The following is a 22,493-nucleotide window of genomic DNA, read 5'->3' as shown; positions in this document are numbered from 1 at the left end:
GTCAGCCCATGGGCTTTTTTGGGCCAAAACAAAAGGCCCAAGCCCTTCTAAAAGGCAAGGCGGGCCGGGTAGAGCCAATGGGCTTGGGCCATTTGATCAGCTCTACCCACCATACTCATACTTTATCTTATTTTAATCACCCCGCTCCACCACATTACTTATTTTAATCACATCACCCCCACAATAATATCACAGAATACTTCCTTTTCTCCAATTACTTCACTCTAGCACAATATTTTAGCTTATTTAATTCAAACCTCCTTAATTATTGTGTCACTCATGAATAGGAAGAGTTATTCTTAATAGAAGGGAGTAAGTTATAAAAATTAAATGGGACATGAGTGGATTATGCGTCATTTCATCTCATATCCGCAAATTCACCAATTATTATAAAATTAATTTTATCTTAGCTATTTATAGAAATTTTACTAAATTTTTGTTGGAAATCTTTAATCCTAAAGATAAAAAGAGTGGTAGGGTAGATGTGGGCATGAAATATGAATATTATTCGTAAGTACGGGTATGGAAAAGCCTATATCCATCATCAATTCCCTCGACTGAAAAACATACGGAGTATTAGTTTGCATTCTATTTTTGTTTTGGTGCGAATAAGGGGCAAAGGCCCGATAGTGATTACTTAGCCATTACACGGGGGGATAACTACCCCAAAAATATCTTTTCAAAGGATAGATCGCAAAGCATTAAACGGAACATCTAAGTGGGTGGTAGTAGTGCTCGAAGTAACTCCATAGTTAGCTAATAAGTCGGCTGCTCTATTAACCTCTCTATACGTGTGATCAAGTTTGACTCTCCAACTTGCTTCTTGTATTAGCTCCTTGCAGCGCTTGACTATGAACTTCAAATTATTATTCACGAGTTGATAATCCGTGATTAGTTTAACATAATGGGCATTATCTATGTGAACTAGCACCCTTGTCATACCAAGACCATTAGCTCGCTCCAAACCGGTGAGAAGAGCAAGAAGTTCTGCTTTCATCGAAGTACAAACACCACACGAGAAGTAGTAAGCAGTAATAAAATTTCCCGTTTCATCTTGATAATTCCTCCCCCACCGGCCATTCCAGGATTCCCCTTTGATGCTCTGTCAGTATTAAGTAAGACCCAACCTTGTGTCGGAGGTTCCCATCGAATAAAAACCTCCACTCTAGAGGGTCTATATTGCGGGATAAATATATCAAATTTATCGAAGGCTTTTTTAGACGTCTCAAACTGTTGATACAGGAACACTCGGGGATTAATAGGATTTTCGTTATCTCGCCCGAAAACCACATTAATTCTCCATTTCCAAATCCACCAACAAGTAATAGCAAAATAAATTACCTTCCGTTTTAAAGCAATCACATAATTATGATTATGCTATATAAATGTACTGAGTTAGTGACGTTGTAACACCCCACGTAAATTGAAGAGGTCCTGCGATAGGATTAAATGACTAGTACTTAAAGGGATTGAAAGTACTACTCATATCAACAAAGTGCACTTTCTTTTATGGTCATCCATCCAAAAGAACTCCACGGTTAAGCGTGCTTGGGTGGGAGTAGTCTTAAAATGGGTGACTTCCTGAGAAGGTTCCTGGAATGCGAGGACCCGTGTTGATTTGTGGGCTATATGTATACAGCCTGGTGAGCTATCATAAATAACCGCTCCCGACCCAGTTTAGGCTGAGGTGTTAAAGACGTTGTATTAATGTATTATAGTCGTTCCATTTATCATTTTCATGCGTTTATTGAAAATATATGAGAATAAATTAAAAATATATACTCCCTCTTATCCAAGCTAAAAGGTAATAGTTATTTTATAACACTTGCCGAGACACATTTTGCAACGTGAATATCTTTAGTTACACATTATTAAAAATTATAAAAATTTGATATTCTTGTAGCATTCATAGCGAATTAACGATAAATCAAACAAGATCTCACATAACTATATTTTGTCTTATAGATTAAGAATAATATTAAAGATTCTTTACGATCATGAATAGTGTTAGAAGCAAGTATTACCTTTAATTTGGATGGGATGGAGTATAGAAAACTACCAGTAATGTAAGAATATAATTCTAAAATGTTCAATTAGATAGATGGTTGTCATCGGATTTACCCAAACGAGCAATTTAATTACCTTAAAATTTGGGTCTCAGACATTAATTAATCTTGAATCGGGTAATTAAGTGGGTCTGCAGCCGTTCTTCCTGTCACGGTAAGTCGGCAAGTGTTACGGAGTAATTTGTAGGGATGTCAAATTATCAGCGGGTCGGGTATAACTTTAAGTGGGTGCCACTAGACCTGGCAAAGCTACCAGATCAGAATGACTCGACTTAAGACCCAAAGTGAATCGAACTTGCTTGATCCGAATATGACCCAAAGTCCAAATTGACCCGGTCTCAATCTTGATTAACCAAATGTGTGATCCGGCCCTAGATGGCCCAACCCATAAATGAGCCGAACCAACATGGCTTGAAGTGACAAAAATGATAAATACGGACTCATATTAATGTTGTTATATCAAAATAAAGTTTCATTAGTTATAACCGTCTCTAATAAATGGTTAAATTTGCAGAATAATATCTCTCAATCAAAATAGCACTTCTAACTATAGTGAGTTAGCCATTAACCTGAAAGCGACCCGGCCCATCATGACCCTGGTCCGTACCTGAAGTAACCCGATCCGAAGTGACCCGATAAAAGGTCACCCTAAATTGATCCGAAATGTATAACAAACTCGAAATGATTCGAAACAAAATGACCCGACTCATACCCGACAAACTAAAAATGACTTGTTTTACGGTCAAAACCGAGTTCATAAGGAACCAACAGTAATTAAAAGGACGGACTCATAACATAAGATCGGATATTAATTAATAGCTTCGAGAAAAACTTAGTACACATTTTGATTATGGAAGGAACAAGTATTACTTTAACACAAAATTTTACTTTTAACTTGATCATTACATAACCAGAATGCTTATATTGTGTTTAATAATAACTCACTTGCAATATAAGCATTACTTTTGCATTGTTTATTGCTTTTCTAAATTTTTGTGTCAAACTCTAATGGGTTATTAATGTGTGCCCTAGAAAAACCCATTAATCAATAAAAAAATAATAACAGAATTTTTTTTGGCCTTTGATAATGCATATATAAGTCCTTTTGAACAAGTTCCATATGCATCTATAGCAAAGAATTGCATGAAATTAATGACCTCCGCCTCCGCCACTAGGTCCCGAAGCAAGCTGCTCGAGAAGAAGAGCCATTCTATCTTTTGCCCTTTCATATAGCGGGTACATTGTTGTTATGTGACCGTTCTTCGCATCATCGGATTCTTTAGGCATCAACCTAGCACCTTCAACTTGTAATCGGCATGAAACTAATATTACAATCACAAACAATATGACCGTAACAGAAAACATTCCCCGGAAATTCATCGTCTTCTCAAAAATCTTCCTAAAACAAGTTACTAGTCGAGGGCTCAAGAGGGTAGTTATTTGTGGGTTTTCGAGTATGAGTACTTCCAACACTGCTAGAGGACACCATTATATATAGGTGCTGAAATGAGACCATCAAGCATTATGTCTCATACTAAGGTGGCTGTTTTTCGAAGCGGAGCTTCCAGGAAACAAGGCAAGGACCAAGAATTTTGACAAAGAATTTTGAAAAAAATGCATATTCTAATTTGATGACTTTCAGGTATGAGGAGAATTCTGGGTTGAGTTTTGACTGCCTGTTTAGAATTCAATTTCGGTCAATTCCAAACGACAAATCAAGAAAAACGAAATCTGTGTATCAAAATAATCTGGTAATCACAAACATCAACGAAATCTAACAGCCTTAACCCTAATTTCTCACAAGCCTAATACTACACTTCAGACTTGCAACTGAGAATGCCACCAGAAAACCATGAAATCAAATCCAGGTTTGAGTCTTTGAGACCTGATCTCGTTGTGGCCTTATCTTGCTCTTCCAATAATATACACGGTCAATACCGCCTTACAGAGCAGTCAAAATAACCTTCAAAACCTTGATGACTCGGTTGCCATGCAGTGTCACACCAAATATTTACGAGAAACAGGCAAAGTTACCCAACAACAACAATTTTCAAACATAATGTAATCATATAGTTGGATTAAAATTGTACCTGGCATAATATCCCGCATTTCAGCGCCAAGAGAGAGTATATGTACATTCAATTAGAATCATGATGCCTCGTAAACAGAGACTGGATTTCACCGCTGGAGGTATCCAAAAGAGGGATATCAATACATGTTTGATTTGGTCAGAGTAGCTGTGATTGTTGGACATGGATCCCGAACCTGGGTTTTAGCAGATGTCGTGTAATCACCAAAACCTGTTAACAGAACCAGGAACGTAATACTCCGTAATAATCAATGCAATTCGTACATCGACACACCACCAAACCCATGATTTCAGTAAAGTAATATGTACATAAATAGACAAAGTCACAACTCAACATCTCAGCCCTTAAGAATTTGGGAGTACAAACATAAGTAAATGAGAGTAGTTCCGAATGACTCAAAACGAAAATACAGAATAATTCTGAACTTGCTGAACTCGCCAAGGAGCTGCCCATATTCACTAAATCACTGATGAAGCCAATTTTAATGCTTTAAAATAACCCTCACTTCCAAACGACCTCCTCCGGTTTCCTTAACACCCCGAGGATTCGAGGAGGCTCTCCTACCCCCAAAAATATCTCCATAGCCGCTCTTCATACATTAACTTCTCCTCAAAATCTAACATATGGAGTACTATTTTCCACACCATAATAGAACCAAAAGTCCTGAAAACAGTTTCAAACAGATGGGCTACCAATCCTAGAACCATTTGGCAATAGGGATAGCTCTATAGCCTTACAGAGATCAACTCTCTCTTCTCTAACCAATGTGGAACACTCGCATGTGATATTTACGTGGGTTGGACATTCTCAACACATTCATTGACCAAAATTACTTTTATAACAATATCTGTATAGCCTCAGTGCAGTTTTATCTCAAAGAACTTACTCTGATTCAACCTCCCCCGACTCGCCCGTATCAAACTATCTGGGCTTAATTGGTATTGGGGTCTACACCTGTATTGTGAAATACTGTATGAAAGAAGCCTAAGATCTGCATCAATTGAATCACAAGTAGTTGTTACACTGTATCACCTTCAAAGATCATTTATAGTAGATGCATAAAAATTCAAAATTATTAAGTTCCTCTATTTATTAAAGTGACAAAAACATTGGCAAAATATTCGGATAGGGTGAGGCGGACGTACGCAACTAAAACAAACTGAATTCATGGTCTTCATGAAAGCTTACAGTTTCATTATCAATTTGCAAAAATATTTAACAATGCCAAAGGCGTCTAAGGCAGAGTTAAACGACAGGGTGAGACGGACGTACGCAACTTTACTCATCTGCTGAAAACATAAAGAGTTTGTTACTTTGTTTCAAGGTGACCCATAGAAAAACCTCCTGCAGGAATCGCATTAATGATATCTACTCTTAATTTCATGTATTAACAAATTTCTAAGGCTTTCCAATCCAAAAAACACCACCAGTTAAGGACTAGCAAGAGAAGTGCCATATTTTTATTGATATCTCAAGATAGCAAGTTAAAACAATAAGAAAATACGGGCATAGCCGATTCCTTAACAGTATACTTACAATGAAACCATGATCCGGCAAAGAGCTCCACTGTATCTGCAATTATAGTAGTATATCCCCTATCCACTACCAGCGACAATTTCATCAGGCAAACCGAAGTCCAGCTGTTCATCTAATACATGATATTTACCCAATAACTGTCCATATTCATTGATGAAACCGGCACTCACTGCTTCATCAAAGTCCAAACCACAACTTGTTTTCCTCTGACTCTCTTTGTCAATCACTCTTTTGTCACCTGACATCCCTGGCTCAATATTTGAAGTAGGAGAGCCTTGAACAAACTCGCAATCCAGCTTATCAGGAACATCAACTACCCCACAGTTCAGCTTATCACCGATTTCAAAGTTGTTCAAACCATCATAACCCATCTGTACAGCTACGTTTTTGTCATAAGATCGAATAGCCTCTTCAGCAGTATCGTAAGTCCCTAACCATATTCTAGCCCTTGATCCTAGATGTTTGTCCCTAGCAACCGATTTACCCGATCTTACTCCCCTCACACTAGCCGGCACCTTTACATCATCACTAGTCTGCTCGTCTGAGAATTCCAATTTTCCAGCAACCTCCTCACCCCCATGCACTTCCCCTAGCTCAGCCCTTTTCCTGTCGGCAACAACAACAGCCTCATCACAAGTACTATATTGACCAAATGAAACATATTTCTTCAACTCGGGATGCCAAATACGGACACAAAACTTTCCACGTTGCCATGTAACACCACTAGGAAGCTTCCTCCCTGCAAACTCATGCCAAGGTCTTTTTTCCCTCAAACCGCCCTCACCCTTCAACGACTCCTTAAACTCCGCCTTTTTCATTTTCACAACAAGAGCAGCTTCCTCAGGGGTACTGTAATAACCCAAGGAAACTCGAACCTTGAGTTTCGGGTGTTGGATTATCGCCTGCCACTTATTTCCCCTTTTACGAACCCCCAATAAATGCTTCATTTTCGCCAAAACACCATCACAAGCTTCACTCTGTACAATGTTCACATCATTTGACACTGGATCTTTAATCCTAGCAACCTGTATATCAGATCTTACTCTCCTCACACCAGCCAGCACCTTTACATCACTAGTCTGGTCATTCGTGTATCCGAATTTGCCAACAACCTCACTCTCAATTTCCTGTAAGACCCCATCATCGTCTTCATACTCACCACTACCTCCCACTTTACCCCCATACACTTCCCGCCTTTTCCTGTCTGCAATAACAGCAGCCTCCTCACCCTCAGTTGTTTCCTGTAAGACCTTATCATCGTCTTCACAAACACTACTACCCCTCGGCTTCCCCCCATACAATTCCCGAAACTCAGCCCTTTTCCTGTCTGCAACAACAATAGCCTCATCACAAGTACTGTAAGCACCAAAAGAAGCATCTCCATCTCTTTTCTTCTTCAAACCGCCCTCACCCTTTAACGTCTCCTTAAACTCCGCCTTTTTATTTTGCACAACAAGAGCAGCTTCCTCGGGGGTACTGTAATAACCCAAGGAAACTCGAACCTTGAGTTTCGGATGATGGATTCTCGCCTGCCACTTATTTCCCTTTTTACGAACCCCCAAGAAATGCTTCCTTTTCGCCAAAACACCATCACAAGCTTCACTCTGTACAATGTTGACATCATTTGACACTGAATCTTTAATCCTAGCAACCTGTTTACCAGATCTTACTCTCCTCACACCAGCCAGCACCTTTACATCACTAGTCTGCTCATTCGCGTATCCAAATTTGCCATCAACCTCACTCCCAATTTCCTGTAAGACCCCATCATCGTCTTCACACTCACCACTACCTCCCACTTTCCCCCCATACACTTCCGGCCTTTTCCTGTCAGCAACAACAGCAGCCTCCTTAGTCTCACTCTCAGTTTCCTGTAAGACCTTATCATCGTCTTCACACTCACCACTACCTCTCGGCTTCCCCCCATACAATTCCCGTAACTCAGCCCTTTTCCTTTTCCTGTCTGCAACAACAGCAGCCTCATCAGAAGTACTGTAAGCACCAAAAGAAGCATCTCCATCTCTTTTCTTCCTCAAATCACCCTCGCCCTTTAACGTCTCCTTAAACTCCGCCTTTTTCTTTATCACAACAAGAGCAGCTTCCTCAGGGGTACTGTAATAACCCAAGGAAACTCGAACCTTGAGTATCGGGTGATGGATTCTCGCCTGCCACTTCTTTCCCTTTTTACGAACCCCCAAAAAATGTTTCCTTTTCGCCGAAACACCATCATCACAAGTTTCAGTCTTTACAAAGTTTACATCCTCCTTACCCTTAAAGCTCTCCCCAAACTCCGTCATTATCGTCTTACAATCAATTAATTCTCTAAAAATATACCATTAACTACTCTACATTAATTAATTAATTCAACCCTAATCACAGAATTATCAATCATAATAACCCATGTTCTAGTAATCCGTCAAATTACTGAATAAGATTAACAAATGCATGGTAATGGTATGAATGTATAATCAATCAATAATACGACTAAATTATGATTAACAAAGCTGATTTACCCAACCAATTAAATTAATTACCTTAAATTTGGGTATTAGAATCTCAGACATTAATCTTCAATCGGCTAATTACGGGGTCTTCATCGGTTCTTCCCGTTGAGACTCCGCCGCAATGAAAATCATACTCCCTCTCTTCAAAAACCAAACACACTCTTTCATTTTTTTGACACTAATCACAACAAATGGGATGAATTTTTAAAATTTGTGGATCTTGTTTGATTTGTAAGTAGAGGGGTATAACATAACGGGTCAGTCTGGCCCAGCCCGGGCCAACACTACTTCGTGGGACGACGTCTAGCCGCTTGGCTAGCACGAATCCCAGCCCGGCACGGCCCCATATATCCCCTCGTGCCGGGATAGTGCCGCAACTTCCTTGCCCGGCCCGGTCATAACACTAATAAAAAAATATTATGAATGGCCGGCCTAGCATTGGCCCGCTACTAAGTGGGTCGGGCTAGTGCTAGCCCAGCCCAACCCGATTATATGTTAGATCCGTGCTTGGGCTGCTTGACCCATAACCCGGCCCAGCTCGCACCGGCTCGGTCCGGCCCACTGAGCCCCTCTATTCGTAAGTACAATAAGAATATCTAACTTTTATATTTTTTAAAAATATAAAATGCAGGATATTTACGTTTTAATTTGTGCATTGACAAACGTGTAAAAAAGAAATGTTGTGTTTGGAATTGAATTGAGGGAGTATTAGTTTGACTTCCATTTTAAGGCACACATAATCAATAAAGTGACATTATATTATAGTCGTTCCTCTTGTCATTTTCATGAGTGTATTCAAAATATATGGAAATAAATTAAAAATATATAGATAAAACTTCATGTAATGGAAGAATATGATTTTAAATGTTCAATTAAATAGATGGTTGTCATCGGATTTAAAAACTTTCATGCACTACAAAAAATAAAATTAGTAATTGGTAATTTTTGAATTATTTGTTTTTCCCTTGGTACAACTAATTTATATATTGACAAGAAGGATATGTGACTTGGGGATAAAGTTACAACCTAGCGAAAATGGTTGTGTTGTTAGAGCATGTCAATCTTGCGAGAGTTCAATTTCTAACTCCTAATTCTACCCTAAAAGAGATTGTCTCAATTATCGATAGGTATACTCTTGAGTTCAACGGCAGGAAAAAAAAAAAAAAAAAATTCTAGTGATAATCTACGCTAAAATTGAATATTCTAAGTATGAGATCCTCTTTCTCAAACCCTTTGTTGCGTTGGACGAACTTGAAGTGAAAAGAGATCACAAATTCTCATTATAGACGGAACTATCCGTCTATACGTATAGAACTATAGACGGATACAATTTTCCCTCACAAAATATCAATTTGCCATAAAGTGGGAAGCACATGGGGGTGCCCCACCTTATGGCAAATAAACACCTATCTTTTTGGGTCATTAAAATTCTTCCGACACAAAAAAACTATTTTTGTGGTAAAATTCACTAACTTCTTGTTCACTTTTCCTTCTTTATATATATATCCAACAAACTCACCCAAAGAAAAAAGAATCGGGGAAAAAATCGATTTTTTCCCCGATTTGAGCGCGAGCCGCAACTCATAAGGATGTCCATATAAGTTTGATTTGGACAGAGACTCGCAGTAGGTGTGATCACTGGACATGGACCCCAAATCCGGGTTTTAGCAGATGTCATGTAATCACCAAAACCTGTTAGAGAACCAGCAGAATAATCAATGTAAATTAGCACAACAATCCATCAAACCCAGGATTTCAGTAAAGCAATAAGTAAATGAGGTCAAACATAAGTAAATGAGTAGTTTCCACTTTCCAATGACTCATAATTAAAATAACATCGAGAATCATACCAAAGTACACAAACTGTTACAGATCCAGGAACTCGCTAATCAGTACATTCCGCTTGTATCAAACCCATTGTTTCAAGCATAACAATGTGTGTAAATAGTCAAAAGTCAAATCTCAAGGACTCGGAACACAAATGTCTGAAACTTAAGGACTGTATAACTAGAGCCTGCAAGGTAAAACTCACAAGGAGTAAACTCACAAGGAGTAACCCTGTCTTTCTTCTATTTTGAGGGCTCTGAGAGCTTATTCTTCGACTAAAACTAGAAGAAACGAGTTCAATGTCGCAAGCTTTTCAACAAGGGTCTTCACTTCAGTAGTGTTATGGATCTCTCACATTTCGAACCATATGGGTTGATCTAAGACGCTAAACTCGCCCAATAACTGCACATATTAATTGATTGTCCCCAACCTAACTGCTTCATTGAAGTTAGACACATTACCAGGCTCAAATTCGAGTTAAATGGAACATCAACCATAGTGTCGTTTGGGTCATCATTAACGAGACTATGGCTAGAACTTTCGTTATCCAACACTGAAGTTGGAGAGTAATAACAAGCTGTAGTATCAAGAGCCTTTTCAGCAACAATAGGTTAAGAATAAAGCTTGTCCTTCTCCTTAAGAGTTGAACTTCTTGTCAAATCCGACATTTTCCAATTCAAGGAGCGTATGGCCTCTCTAAAGGTTAGGTAAGAACCCATCCAAGTTTTATCCCCGGTAGTCGGGTGAGAAACACGAACACCATATCTGCCTGATTTTGTTATCGTGATACCAACTGGCAAAGCTCCGTCTTCGAGCATCTCTTCACCTTGGTCATCCAACTTACTGAACTCGCCAAGGAGCTGCCCATATTCAGTAAATCACTGATGGCAATTATACTGTTTTAAGATAACCCTCGCTTCCCACCAACATTCTTTGGTTTCCTTAACACCTCGAGGATTCGAGGAGGCTCTCGTTCTCCACAAATATCCCTATAGCCGCTCTTCTCACCCGTAACTTCTCAAAATCTAACATATGGATTACTATTTTCCACATCATTATAGCACTAAAAGTCGATCATCTAAAAACAGTTTCAAACAGAAACCCAGATATTCTGTTAAATCAATAAAAAAACGGTGACATACTCTGTCACACCCACAACTCCACTAGGAAGAGAAAGAGTTCACTCTCTGAAACAAGGATTCTTCCTAAAACCAATTGGCAATAGGGATAGCTCTTTAGCTTTACAGAGATCCACTTTCTCAACTCTAACACCAATGTGGAACACTCACATGTGATATTTGCGTGGGTTGGACGTTCTCAACACATTCATTGACCAAAATTACTTTAATTGCAATATCTGTAATCTTCCGGTACAGTGTTTTTTCTCAAAGAGCTTACTCTGATACTTGCCCGTATCAAACTATCTGAAGGATTTATTTGCTATTGGGGTCGACACCCTTATTGTAAAGCTTATTGCTAGAAGAATGTAAGGCAAATAAAAGAAGGGAACACTAAGATCTGCATCAATTGCCCAAACAGAAATTCCGATGTATCGGCTTCAAAAGGCATTTATAGTAGACGCATACAAATTTATATATTATTAAGATCCTCTGTTTATTTAGGTAACAAAACATTGGCAAAATATTCGGATAGCAAAGTTAAATAAAACTGAACTCGTGGTCTTTAGAAAAGCTTGCAGTTTCATCATCTAAACACATTGTGCGATTTTCTCATCAATCAAACAGCCAGCAACAATATTTAACAATGTCAAAGGCGTCGTCTATGGCAGAGAAAAACGACAGGGTGAGGCGGACTTAACAACTTTACTCGTGCTGAAAACACAGAGTTCGTTTCAAGATGACCCTAAGAAAAACATCCAGCAGGAATCACATTAATGATACTCTTAATTTCATGCATTAACTCAAAACTTACAATGAAAACCATGATCCGGCTGTGTATGTCACTTCAATCGAAAAAACCACCACCAGTTAGTGACTAACAAAAAAAGTAGCATGTTTTTCTTCGTAACTCAAGATAGCAAGTTAAAAAATAAGAAAACACGGGTATAGCCGATTCCTTAACTCGAAACTTACAATGAAAACCATGAACCGGCAAAGAGCTCCACTGTACTTGTATCTGCAAATATAGTAGTATCCCCTATCAACTAGCCGCAAAATTTTCATCAGTCAAGCCCAAACACATCTGTTCATCCAATTCGCAAAATTTACCCACCAACTGTCCATATTCATTGATGAAACCAGCACGCACCGCTTCATCAAAATCCAAACTGCAAGTAGTTTTCCTCTGACTCATTTTACCAATCACTCTTTTGACACATCCGCTGTTTGACGTCCCTGGCTTAATATTTGAAGTAGGAGATCCTTGAACAAACTCGCATTCCAGCTTACCAGGAACATCAACAACCCCAGAGTTAGGCTTATCACTGATTTCAACGTTGTTCAAGCCATCAGAACCCATCTGAACAGCTCTCCTTTTCTCATAAGATCTAATAGCCTCTTCAGCAGTAGCCGGCACATTCACATCACTAGTCTGCTCGTCTGAGCATTCAAAATTACCAGTAACCTCGCTCTCACATTCCAGTAAAACCTCATTATCGTCTTCACACTCACCACTACCCCTCACTTTCCCCCCACATACTTCTCGTAACTCAGCCCTTTTCCTGTCTGCAACAACATTAGCCTCCTCAGTCTCAGTTTCCTGAAACGCGTTCCCACATCTTTTCATCCTTAAACCATCATCACCCTTAAACTTCTCCTCAAACTCCGCTTTCTTCTTTTTCACAACAAGGGCAGCCCCCTCACTCTCAGTTTCCTGAAACGCGCTCCCACGTCTTTTCTCCCTTAAACCATCTTCGCCCTTTAACTTCTCCTCAAACTCCGCCTTCTTCTTTTTCACAACAAAGGCAGCTTCCTCAGGGGTACTGTAATAACCCAAATAAACTTCAATCTTGAGTTTCGGATCTCGGATTATCGCCTGCCAGCTATTTCCCTTTTTACTAACCCCCACAAAATGCTTCCTTTTCGCCGCCGAAACACCGTTGGCATCCTTAAACTCCGCCATTATCGTCTTATAATCCATTTTTGTTAGAGGAATTAGGGTTAGGTTACGAGTTACGACGAGAAGCTATTACGGAAAACCCGGTTCAATGAATCAATACCTTGCAATCAGTGTCAGTCTATGGTTCAATGAATCAATACCTTGCAATCTTAACATGAAATCATTCCTTGATTTTAACAATTTTACTAATATAATCCTCTATAAAATTACCATTGATTCTACATTAACTAATTCTATGTAACACAGAATTATCAACCCTAATAACCAATGTTGGCTAATCAAAAGGGCTTAATAAGATGAACAAATGCATGGTATAATCAACAATGCAGCTAAATTGTGATTAACAAAACTGATTTACCCAATCGAATAATTTAATTACCTTCAAAATTAGGTCTCGGACTCTCAGATGTTAATCTTGAATCGGGTAATTAAGGGGGTTTTCACCACCCGTTCTTCCCGTCGAGACTCCACGGTAAGTCGGTAAGTGTTACAGAGTAATTTGTATGGATGTCAAATTGTGAGCGGGTCGGGTATAACTTATATGGGAACCGCTAGACCTGAAAAAGCTAACCTGATCAGAATGACCCAGCCTGATAATGTTGACCCAAGACTCGGAGTGAACCGAACTCGCTAATCCGAATATGGCCCAAAAATCGAATCTTGATTGACTCAATTTGTGATCCGACCCGAGTTGACCTAATCCATATTGACCTGATGAACCAACGTGACTTGAATAACTGAAATGACAAATACCAAATCATATTAATGTTGTTATATATACAAACACTAAAATAAAGTTTCATTGGTTATAAAAGTCCCTAATAAATAGTTAAATTTATAAAATAAAATTCCCTTCTATTCACTCATTTCCTCCCTCTTTCCGTTTTCATGGTAGTCGGATTTTCCTTCCTCTTTCCTTTTTTGGAAGGTTTTGTGTGGTCCAAAATCAATTGTATGTGGTTGTATGTGGGTACAGTGTTTTGTGTGGTCCAAAATCATTTTCTTATTTCTTGTCCAAAATGGGGGGAAGAAATGAGTGAATAGGAGGGAGTATCTATTAATCAAAATAGTTCTCCTAAGTCCTAACTAGAGTGATTTAGCCAGTAACTCGAAAGCGACCTGACCCAACATGACCCTGACCCATACCGAAGTGACCCGACAATAGGTCACCTGAAATGACTCAACTATGTCCGAAATGTATAGGAGCGGGTATGGCTAGAACTTTTGCGAGTGGTAGGGTAGGTATGGATAAAAAAAATCGACCAGACTTTATATCATGTTAACCTCATATCTGCCTAACCACCCATTATTAAAAATTAATATTATTATTACTATAATTTATTTATTAATTTTTTTGTTGAAAATCTTAAATTAGATAGAAATAATAGAACGAAAAATTATGGAAATTTGCAACGATGAGCTCGCATTTTATTAAAAAATAAATATCGACGAAATTATGATCTACTCAAGTAATGGTTAGTGGATAAATGGGATGGGTATGAGACTATGTATTTTGACTTCCACCCGATAGGGCGAGTACGAGTTTGAAAGCTTGTAGTTGTAGGCCGAGTATGGGTATAAATATTGTTGGTTGGCCTAGTCGGCTGTCGGTACGATGTGGGGTCTTCCATTTTAAAGCAATGGCATGAACATTACGCTATATAGATGTGCACAAAATCTCATTGAAGACGGCACGTATCCGTCACTTTGGAGTGACGGATACCATTTTCTCTCACAAATGACCCAAATAGAGGAGAGAGGGAAGCACATGGGGGTGCCCCCACCTTGTCCCCCCCTATCCGTTTTGTGAGTGGCATTACCCGTCACTTGCTCCGACCCGTCTTCAGCAAGACTAACTGAGTGTATAAATTGCTTCATTTGTCATTTTTATGTGTGTATTCAAAATATATGAAAAAAGATAGAAAATATATAGACGAAAATGAAAGAATATAATTTTAAAATATTCAATTAAATTAAAATAGTTGTCATGTAAGTTAAAAACATACGAGTACTAAAAAGGCAAAAAAAAAAAAAAAAAAGGATTCTAAATTTTTATTAAATTTTTTGTGACAAAGATGTCAGTAAAACAATATGTACATGCACATAAATTGTCAAACTCCCAACTCACATCTCGACTATCAAGGACTTAGGAGTACAAACATAAGCAAATGAGTAGTAGTTCCAAATGACTCATAATGAAAACTACGTCGAGAATCAGACCCAAGTACAAACTGTTAGAGACCCAGAACTGGCTAATCGGTACATTCCTCCTGCATCAAACCCATGGTTTCAACTTCCAAGCATAACAATACAATATGTGCATAAATAGTCAAAAGTCAACTCTCAAGGACTGGTTACTGTACAAACATAAGCAAATGAGTAGGTCCGAATGACTCAAAATGAAAATTATGTCGAGAATCAGACCAACGTACAAACTGTTAAGAGACCCAGGAACTTGCTTATCAGTACACTCAGCCTGCATCAAACCCATGATTTCAAATATAAAAGTATGTGCATACATTTTCAAAGGTCAAATCTCAAAAGACAGAGAACACAATTGTCCGAAAACTAAGGACAGTATAACTAGAGCTTGCAAGGTAAACCCACACAAGGAGTAACCTAAGCATTCTTTTCCTTGTTTTTCTTTGATTAAACCCAGAAGATACGAGTTCAATCGCAAGCTTTTCAACACGGGTCTTCACTTCAGTAGTGTTCTGGATCTTTCACATCTCGAACAATATGGGTTCATCTAAGAAGCTAAACTCGCCCAGTAACTGCCCATATTCATTGATTGTCCCCAACCTAACTGCTTCATCGAAGTTAGACAGATTACCAGCTTGATATTTGAGGAAACTGGAACATCAGCCATAGTGTCGTTTGGGCCATCATTAATGGGACTGTGGCAAGAATTTTCACTATCCAACACTGAAGTTGGAGAGTAATAAGAAGCTGCTGTATCAGCATTCAGCAGTCTTTTCAGAACCAGTAAATTCAGAATAAACACCTGCCATTTTCCGATTAAACGCGTGTATGGCCTCTCTGATGGTTAGGTAAGAACCCATCCAAGTTTTACCCCTGGTAGTCGGGTGAGTAACACAAACACCATATCTGCCTGATTTTGTTACCGTGATATCATCTGCCAAAGCTCCGTCTTCGGGAATTTCTACACATTGGTCATCTAACTTACTGAACTCGCCAACGAACTACTCATATCCACTAAATCACTGCTTTAAAATAAAATAACCCTCGCTTCCCACCGACCTTCTCTGATTTCCTGAACACCCCCAGGATTCGAGGAGGCTCTACTCCCCCCGCAAATATCCCTATAACCGCTCTTCTTACCCCTAACTTCTCCTGAAAATCTAACATATGGAGTACTATTTTCCACATCATTATAGCAGTAAAAGTCGATCATCTAAAAACAGTTTCAAACAGAAACCCAGACATTCAGTTAAATCCAAGAAAAACGGTGACATACTCTGTCACACCCACAACTCCACAAGGAAGGAAAAGAGTTCACCCTCCGAAACAAGGATTATTCCTAAAACCAATTAGCAATAGGGATAGCTCTTTAGCCTTACAGAGATCCACTTTTCAACTCTAGCACCAATGTGGAACACTCGCATGTGATATTTACGTGGGTTGGACATTCTCAAGACATTCATTGACCAAAATTACTTTAATGGCAATATCTGTATAATCTTCCGTTCGTTTTTTCTCAAAGAGCTTACTCTGATTCAAACTCTCCCGACTTTGCTCTTATTGTGAAGCTTATTGCTAGAAGAATGCACGGCAAATAAACGAAGGGAACACTAAGATCTGCATCAATTGCCCAAGTAGAAATTCCGCTGTATCAGCTTCAAAAGTCATACATAGTAGATGCATACAAATTCAATATTATTAAGATCCACTATTTATTTAGGTAACAAAACAGTGCCAAAATATACGGATAGCAAAGTTAAATAAAACTGAATTCACGGTCTTTAGAAAAGCTTGCAGTTTCATCGTCTAAACACATTGTGCGATTTTCCCATCAATCAAACAGCCAGCAACAAAATTTAACAATGGCAAAGGCGTCTATGGCAGATGGAAAAGACAGGGTGAGGCGAACTTAACAACTTTACTCGTGCTGAAAACAAAGTGTTTGTTTCAAGATGACCCTCAAAAAAACTTCCAGCAGGAATCGCATTAATGATATTTACTCTTAATTTCATGCATTAACAAACTTATATGGTTGTGTATGTCACATCAATCCCAAAAACCACCAGCAGTTAGTGACTAATAAAAGAAGTACCATGTTTTTCTTTGCAACTCAAGATAGCAAGTTAAAACAATAAGAAAACACGGGTATAGCCGATTCCTTAACTCGAAACTTACAATGAAAACCATGAACCTGCAAAGAGCTTCACTGTACCTGTATCTGCAAATATAGTAGTATCCCCTATCAACTAGCCGCAAAATTTTCATCAGTCAATCCCAAGAACAGCTGTTCATCCAATTCGCGATATTTACCCACTAACTGTCCATATTCATTGATGAAACCAGCACTCACTGCTTCATCAAAGTCCAAACAGCAAGTTGTTTTCCTCTGACTCGTTTTGTCAATCACTATTTTGTGACGGACACATGCACTGTTTGTCGTCCCTGGCTCAATATTTGAAGTAGGAAATCCTTGAACAAACTCGCACTCCAGCTTATCAGGAACATCAACAACCCCACAGTTAGGCTTATCATCGTTTTCAACGTTGTTCAAGCCATCATAACCCATCTGAACAGCTACATTTTTGTCATAAGATTGAATAGCCTCTTCAGCAGTATCGGAAGTCCCTAACCATATTCTAGCCCATGATCCTGGATATTTGAACCTAGCAACCCGTTTACCAGATCTTACTCTCCTCACACCAGCCGGCAACTTTAGACCACTAGTCTGCTCATTCGCGTATTCAAATTTGCCAGCAACCTTACTCTCAATTTCCTGTAAGATCTCATCACCGTCTTCACACTCACTACTACCTCTCACTTTCCCCCCATACACTTCTTCTAAATCAGCCGTTTTCCTGTCTGCAACAAGAGCAGCCTCCTCAGTCTCACTCTCAGTTTCTTGTAAGACCTTATCATCGACTTCACACTCACTACTACCGGTTGGCTTCCCCCCATATAATTCCCTTAACTCAGCCCTTTTCCTGTCAGCAATAACAGCCGCCTCCTCATAAGTACTGTAAGTACCAAAAGAAACATCTCTCTTCAACACAGGGTGCCAAAACCGCACACGAAACTTTCCATTTTCCCTTCTTAGACCACAAGGTAGCTTCCTCCCTTCAAACTCATGCCTACGTCTTTTCTCCCTCAAACCATCCACGCCCTTTAACGTCCCCTCAAACTCCGCCTTCTTAGTTTTCACAACAAGGGCAGCCTCCTCAGACTCACTCTCCGTTTCCTGTAAGACCTTATCATCGTCTTCACACTCACTGCCACCCCTCGGCTTCCCCCCATATAATTCCCTTAACTCAGCCCTTTTCCTGTCAGCAACAACAGCCGCCTCCTCACAAGTACTGTAGGTACCAAAAGAAACATCTCTCTTCAACACAGGGTGCCAAAACCGCACACGAAACTTTTCATTTTCCCTTCTTACACCGAAAGGTCTTTTCTTCCTCCCTTCAAACTCATGCTTACGTCTTTTCTCTCTCAAACCATCCACGCCCTTTAACATCCCCTCAAACTCCGCTTTCTTATTTTTCACAACAAGGGCAGCCTCCTCAGTCTCACTCTCAGTTTCTTGTAAGACCTTATCATCGTCTTCACACTCACTACTACCCCTCGGCTTCCCCCCATACAATTCCCACAACTCAGTCCTTTTCCTGACAGCAACCACAGCCGCCTCTTCACAAGTACTGTAAGTACCAAAAGAAACATCTCTCTTCAACACAGGGTGCCAAATCCGCACACGAAACTTTCCATTTTCCCTTCTTACACCACAAGGTCTTTTCTTCCTCCCTTCAAACTCATGCTTACGTCTTTTCTCCCTCAAACCATCCACGCCCTTTAACATCTCCTCAAACTCCGCTTTCTTATTTTTCACAACAAGGGCAGCCTCCTCAGTCTCACTCTGAGTTTCCTGTAAGATCATATCCTCGTCTTCACACTCACTACTACCCCTCGGCTTCCCCCCATACAATTCCCGCAACTCAGTCATTTTCCTGTCAGCAACAACAGCCGCCTCTTCACATGTACTGTAAGCACCACAAGAAACATATTTCTTCAACACAGAGTGCCAAATCTGCACACGAAACTTTCCATATTCCCTTGTAACACCACAAGGTAGCTTCCTCCCTTCAAACTCATGCATACGCCTTTTCTTCCTCATACCACCCTCCCCATTTAACATCTCCTTATACTCCGCCTTTTTCTCTTTTACAACAAGGGCAGCCTCCTCAGAGGTACTGTAACAACCCAAGTGAAAATGAAGTCGTGCCCGCCACTGCTTTTTCGAGGAGAAACATGAGAAAGAAGTGGAGAAGTTGAGGAGATGGACAATAATTTGTTTATAAGTTAAACAAATCACCAACTGGCTATAGCCCAAACAGCCTAATGGCTGCCTCCGCCCTTGCTAGTCTCACATTCCTGTAAGACCTTATCCTTGTCTTCACACTCACAACTACCCCCCGGCTTCCCCCCCATACGATTCTCGTAATTCAGCCCTTTTCCTGTCAGCAACAACAACAGCCTCCTCATAGGTACTGTAAGCACCGAAAGAAATATCTTTCTTCAGCTCAGGGTGCCAAATGCGCACACGAAACTTTCCACGATCCCTTCTGACACCACAAGATAGCTTCCTCCCTTCAACCTCCCGCCTAGGTCGCCCACGTCTTTTCTTCCACAAACCATCCACGCCCTTTAATGTCTCCTCAAACTCCGCCTTCTTATTTTTCACAACAAGGGCAGCCTCCTCAGGGGTGCAGTAATAACCCAAGTAAACTAAAGTCTTGAGTTCCGGGTGTCGAACTCTCGCCTGCCACTTATTTCCCTTTTTACTAACCCCCAAAAAATGCTTCGTTTTCGCCAAAACACCATCACAAGTTTCATCCTCTACAATGGTCACATCCTCCTTACCCTTAAACTGCTCCTCAAACTCAGCCCTTATCATCTCGGTATCAAACACAGTTTTCTCCTTACTAAAACATTTATTAGCCTCTGCAAGAGAATCGCAAGTCCCTAACCAAATTCTATCATTTGACACTGGATCTTTAATCCTAGCGGGCACCTTTAAATCACCAGCCTGCTCGTCTGCGCATTCAAACTTGCCAGCAACCTCACTCGTACTTTCCTGTAAGACATCCTCATCATCGTCTTCACACACACCACTACCTCTCACTTTTCCCTCATAGACTTCACGTAACTCAGCCCTTTTCAAGTCTGCAACAACAGCAGCCTCCTCATTCTCTGTTTCCTGTAACACCTTATCATCGTCTTCACACTCACTACTACCCCTGAGCTTCCCCTCATACACTTCCTGTAACTCAGCCTTTTTCCTGCCAGTGACAACAACAGCCTCATCATAACTACTATAATAACCAAATGAAGCATATTTATTCAACACGGGATGCCAAAGCCGCACACGAAACTTTCCACATTCCCTTGTAACACCTTTAGGAAGCTGCCTCCCTTCAAACTCATGCCTACGTCTTTTATCCACACGAATACTCGCCTGCTGCTTATTTCCCTTTTTACTAACCCCCAAAAATTGCTTCCTTTTCGCCGAAACACCATCGCATGTTTCACTCTCTACAATGTTCACGTCCTCCTTACCCTTAAACTTCTCCTCAAACTCCGCTTTCTTATTTTTCACAACAACGGCAGTCTCCTCACTCTCAGTTTCCTGTAAGACCTTATCATCGTCTTCACACTCACTAATACTCCTCGGCTTCTCCCCAAACATTTCCCATAACTCAACCATCCTGTCTGCAACAACAGCAGCCTCCTCACCCTCAGTTTCCTGTAAGACCTCATCATCGTCTTCATACTCACCACTACCTCTCATTTTCACCTCATACACTTCCCGTTTCCTGTCTGCAACAACAGCAGCCTCCTCACTCTCAGCTTCCTGTAAGACCTTATCATCGTCTTCACACTCACTAATACTCCTCGGCTTCTCACCAAACATTTCCCATAACTCAGCCGCCTCCTCACTCTCAGTTTCCTGTAAGACCTCATCATCGTCTTCACACTCACCAGTACGTCTCACTTTCGCCCCATACACTTCCCATTTCCAGTCTGCAACAACAGCAGCCTCCTCACTCGCAGCTTCCTGTAAGACCTTAACATCGTTTTCACACTCACTAATACTCCTCGGCTTCTCCCCAAACATTTCCCATAACTCAGCCGTTTCCGTTTCCGTTTTCCTGTCTGCAACAACAGCAGGCTCCTCCTTCTCAGTTTCCTGCAAGACCCCATCATCGTCTTCACACTCACCACTACCTCTCACTTTCGCCCCATACACTTCCCATTCGCTGTCTGGAACAACAGCAGCCTCATCACTCGCAGCTTCCTGTAAGACCTTATCATCGTTTTCACACTCACTAACCTCCAAAAAATACTTCCTTTTCGCCGAAACACTGTTTACATCCTCCTTACCCTTAAACCCCTCAAACTCCGACATTATCGTCTTACTACAAAATCTACCATTAACTTTACATTAATTGATTCTATGTAACACAGAATTATCAATTATCAACCCTAATAACCAATTTTAGCTAATCAAAAGGGCTCAATAAGATGAACAAATGCATGGTAAAATCAATACGTAATTTATTTTCGCAGTACAATTTTTACTCATTACAGTACTTTTTACCTTAAAATTTCCATTTGTCTACCCTTGACTAAAAAACATCACTCTAATTCTCCATTCCTCCTCTCTATTATTGAATTATTAACCATCTTCAACCTCCATCAAATTCTTCAATTATGAATAATTATTCGACCATAGAGCATGTATTTAATTCATTAGGACTAATTAAATTGTCTCTTTGTTACGATTTTGTATTTTTTTTTAGTTAGGGCTTATGTTAAAATTAATTAGGGTTAATTGATGTGAGATGGCTTGGGGGTCCTTGTATATTGCCGATGACATAGTGTTGCCACCAAGAAGGAGGACAGAATTGGTCGACAGAGGCCGTCTAGAGGTGCTTGGTGGCTGATTCTAAAGTTATTAACAAACTATATGCAAGTGTGCAATGATTAATGTATAGTACACAGTGGTGCAACCTCTACGCCAACCATACAAAATGTAGTGCAAAACATAATACACAAATAACACAATGTAAATAAACTAATGTAGTATGCAGTACACACTACCACTTTACGAAATTGATATAGTACCGCCGGCGACCCTGACA

At 39.9% G+C, this 22,493-nt stretch overlaps 3 protein-coding genes across 9 annotated transcripts; all 3 read right to left on the bottom strand.

Annotated features, from left to right (window-relative positions):
- Positions 1–3,121: 3,121 nt before the first annotated feature.
- Positions 3,122–8,373, bottom strand: LOC141598921 (uncharacterized). 4 transcript variants are annotated; one of them, XM_074418747.1, is made up of 3 exons: positions 5,693–8,373; positions 4,157–4,366; positions 3,122–3,370 (listed from the first exon to the last, which is right to left on the bottom strand). In XM_074418747.1, exon 1 carries the CDS (start codon positions 7,987–7,989, stop codon positions 5,752–5,754), a length of 2,238 nt encoding a protein of 745 aa, XP_074274848.1. In that variant the 5' UTR covers positions 7,990–8,373; the 3' UTR covers positions 3,122–3,370; positions 4,157–4,366; positions 5,693–5,751. The 4 variants fall into 4 exon arrangements, with proteins under 4 accessions (XP_074274848.1, XP_074274850.1, XP_074274849.1 ...); XM_074418749.1 differs by having other exon boundaries at positions 3,229–3,364; XM_074418748.1 differs by lacking the exon at positions 3,122–3,370 and adding an exon at positions 5,043–5,147 and having other exon boundaries at positions 3,728–4,366.
- A 1,048-nt stretch (positions 8,374–9,421) lies between these two features.
- LOC141598920 (uncharacterized) lies at positions 9,422–13,834 on the bottom strand. Of its 3 annotated transcripts, XM_074418744.1 has the most exons (3): positions 12,117–13,834; positions 11,956–11,986; positions 10,006–11,101 (listed from the first exon to the last, which is right to left on the bottom strand). In XM_074418744.1, exon 1 carries the CDS (start codon positions 13,120–13,122, stop codon positions 12,184–12,186), a length of 939 nt encoding a protein of 312 aa, XP_074274845.1. In that variant the 5' UTR covers positions 13,123–13,834; the 3' UTR covers positions 10,006–11,101; positions 11,956–11,986; positions 12,117–12,183. The 3 variants fall into 3 exon arrangements, with proteins under 3 accessions (XP_074274846.1, XP_074274844.1, XP_074274845.1); XM_074418745.1 differs by lacking the exons at positions 10,006–11,101; positions 11,956–11,986 and adding an exon at positions 9,422–9,888; XM_074418743.1 differs by lacking the exon at positions 11,956–11,986 and having other exon boundaries at positions 10,003–11,541.
- A 1,745-nt stretch (positions 13,835–15,579) lies between these two features.
- LOC141598919 (uncharacterized) lies at positions 15,580–19,486 on the bottom strand. Of its 2 annotated transcripts, none has more exons than XR_012523672.1 (2): positions 17,479–19,486; positions 15,580–16,920 (listed from the first exon to the last, which is right to left on the bottom strand). XR_012523672.1 is itself a non-coding variant. In XM_074418742.1 (2 exons), exon 1 carries the CDS (start codon positions 19,484–19,486, stop codon positions 17,546–17,548), a length of 1,941 nt encoding a protein of 646 aa, XP_074274843.1. In that variant the 3' UTR covers positions 15,580–16,920; positions 17,516–17,545. The 2 variants fall into 2 exon arrangements, 1 of the variants encoding a protein (XP_074274843.1); XM_074418742.1 differs by having other exon boundaries at positions 17,516–19,486.
- Positions 19,487–22,493: the final 3,007 nt, after the last annotated feature.

This window comes from Silene latifolia, chromosome 9 (genome assembly GCF_048544455.1).
Source record: "Silene latifolia isolate original U9 population chromosome 9, ASM4854445v1, whole genome shotgun sequence".
NCBI lineage: Eukaryota > Viridiplantae > Streptophyta > Magnoliopsida > Caryophyllales > Caryophyllaceae > Silene > Silene latifolia.
Note: the sequence above shows the minus strand (reverse complement) of the source record. Positions and strands in the feature narration are given on the sequence as shown.

Excerpts from the sequence above, each read along its gene's own strand:
- LOC141598919 (XM_074418742.1), bottom strand. The coding sequence starts at position 19,486 with ATGTTAAATGGGGAGGGTGGTATGAGGAAGAAAAGGCGTATGCATGAG.
- LOC141598920 (XM_074418745.1), bottom strand. The coding sequence starts at position 13,122 with ATGGATTATAAGACGATAATGGCGGAGTTTAAGGATGCCAACGGTGTT.
- LOC141598921 (XM_074418747.1), bottom strand. The coding sequence starts at position 7,989 with ATGACGGAGTTTGGGGAGAGCTTTAAGGGTAAGGAGGATGTAAACTTT.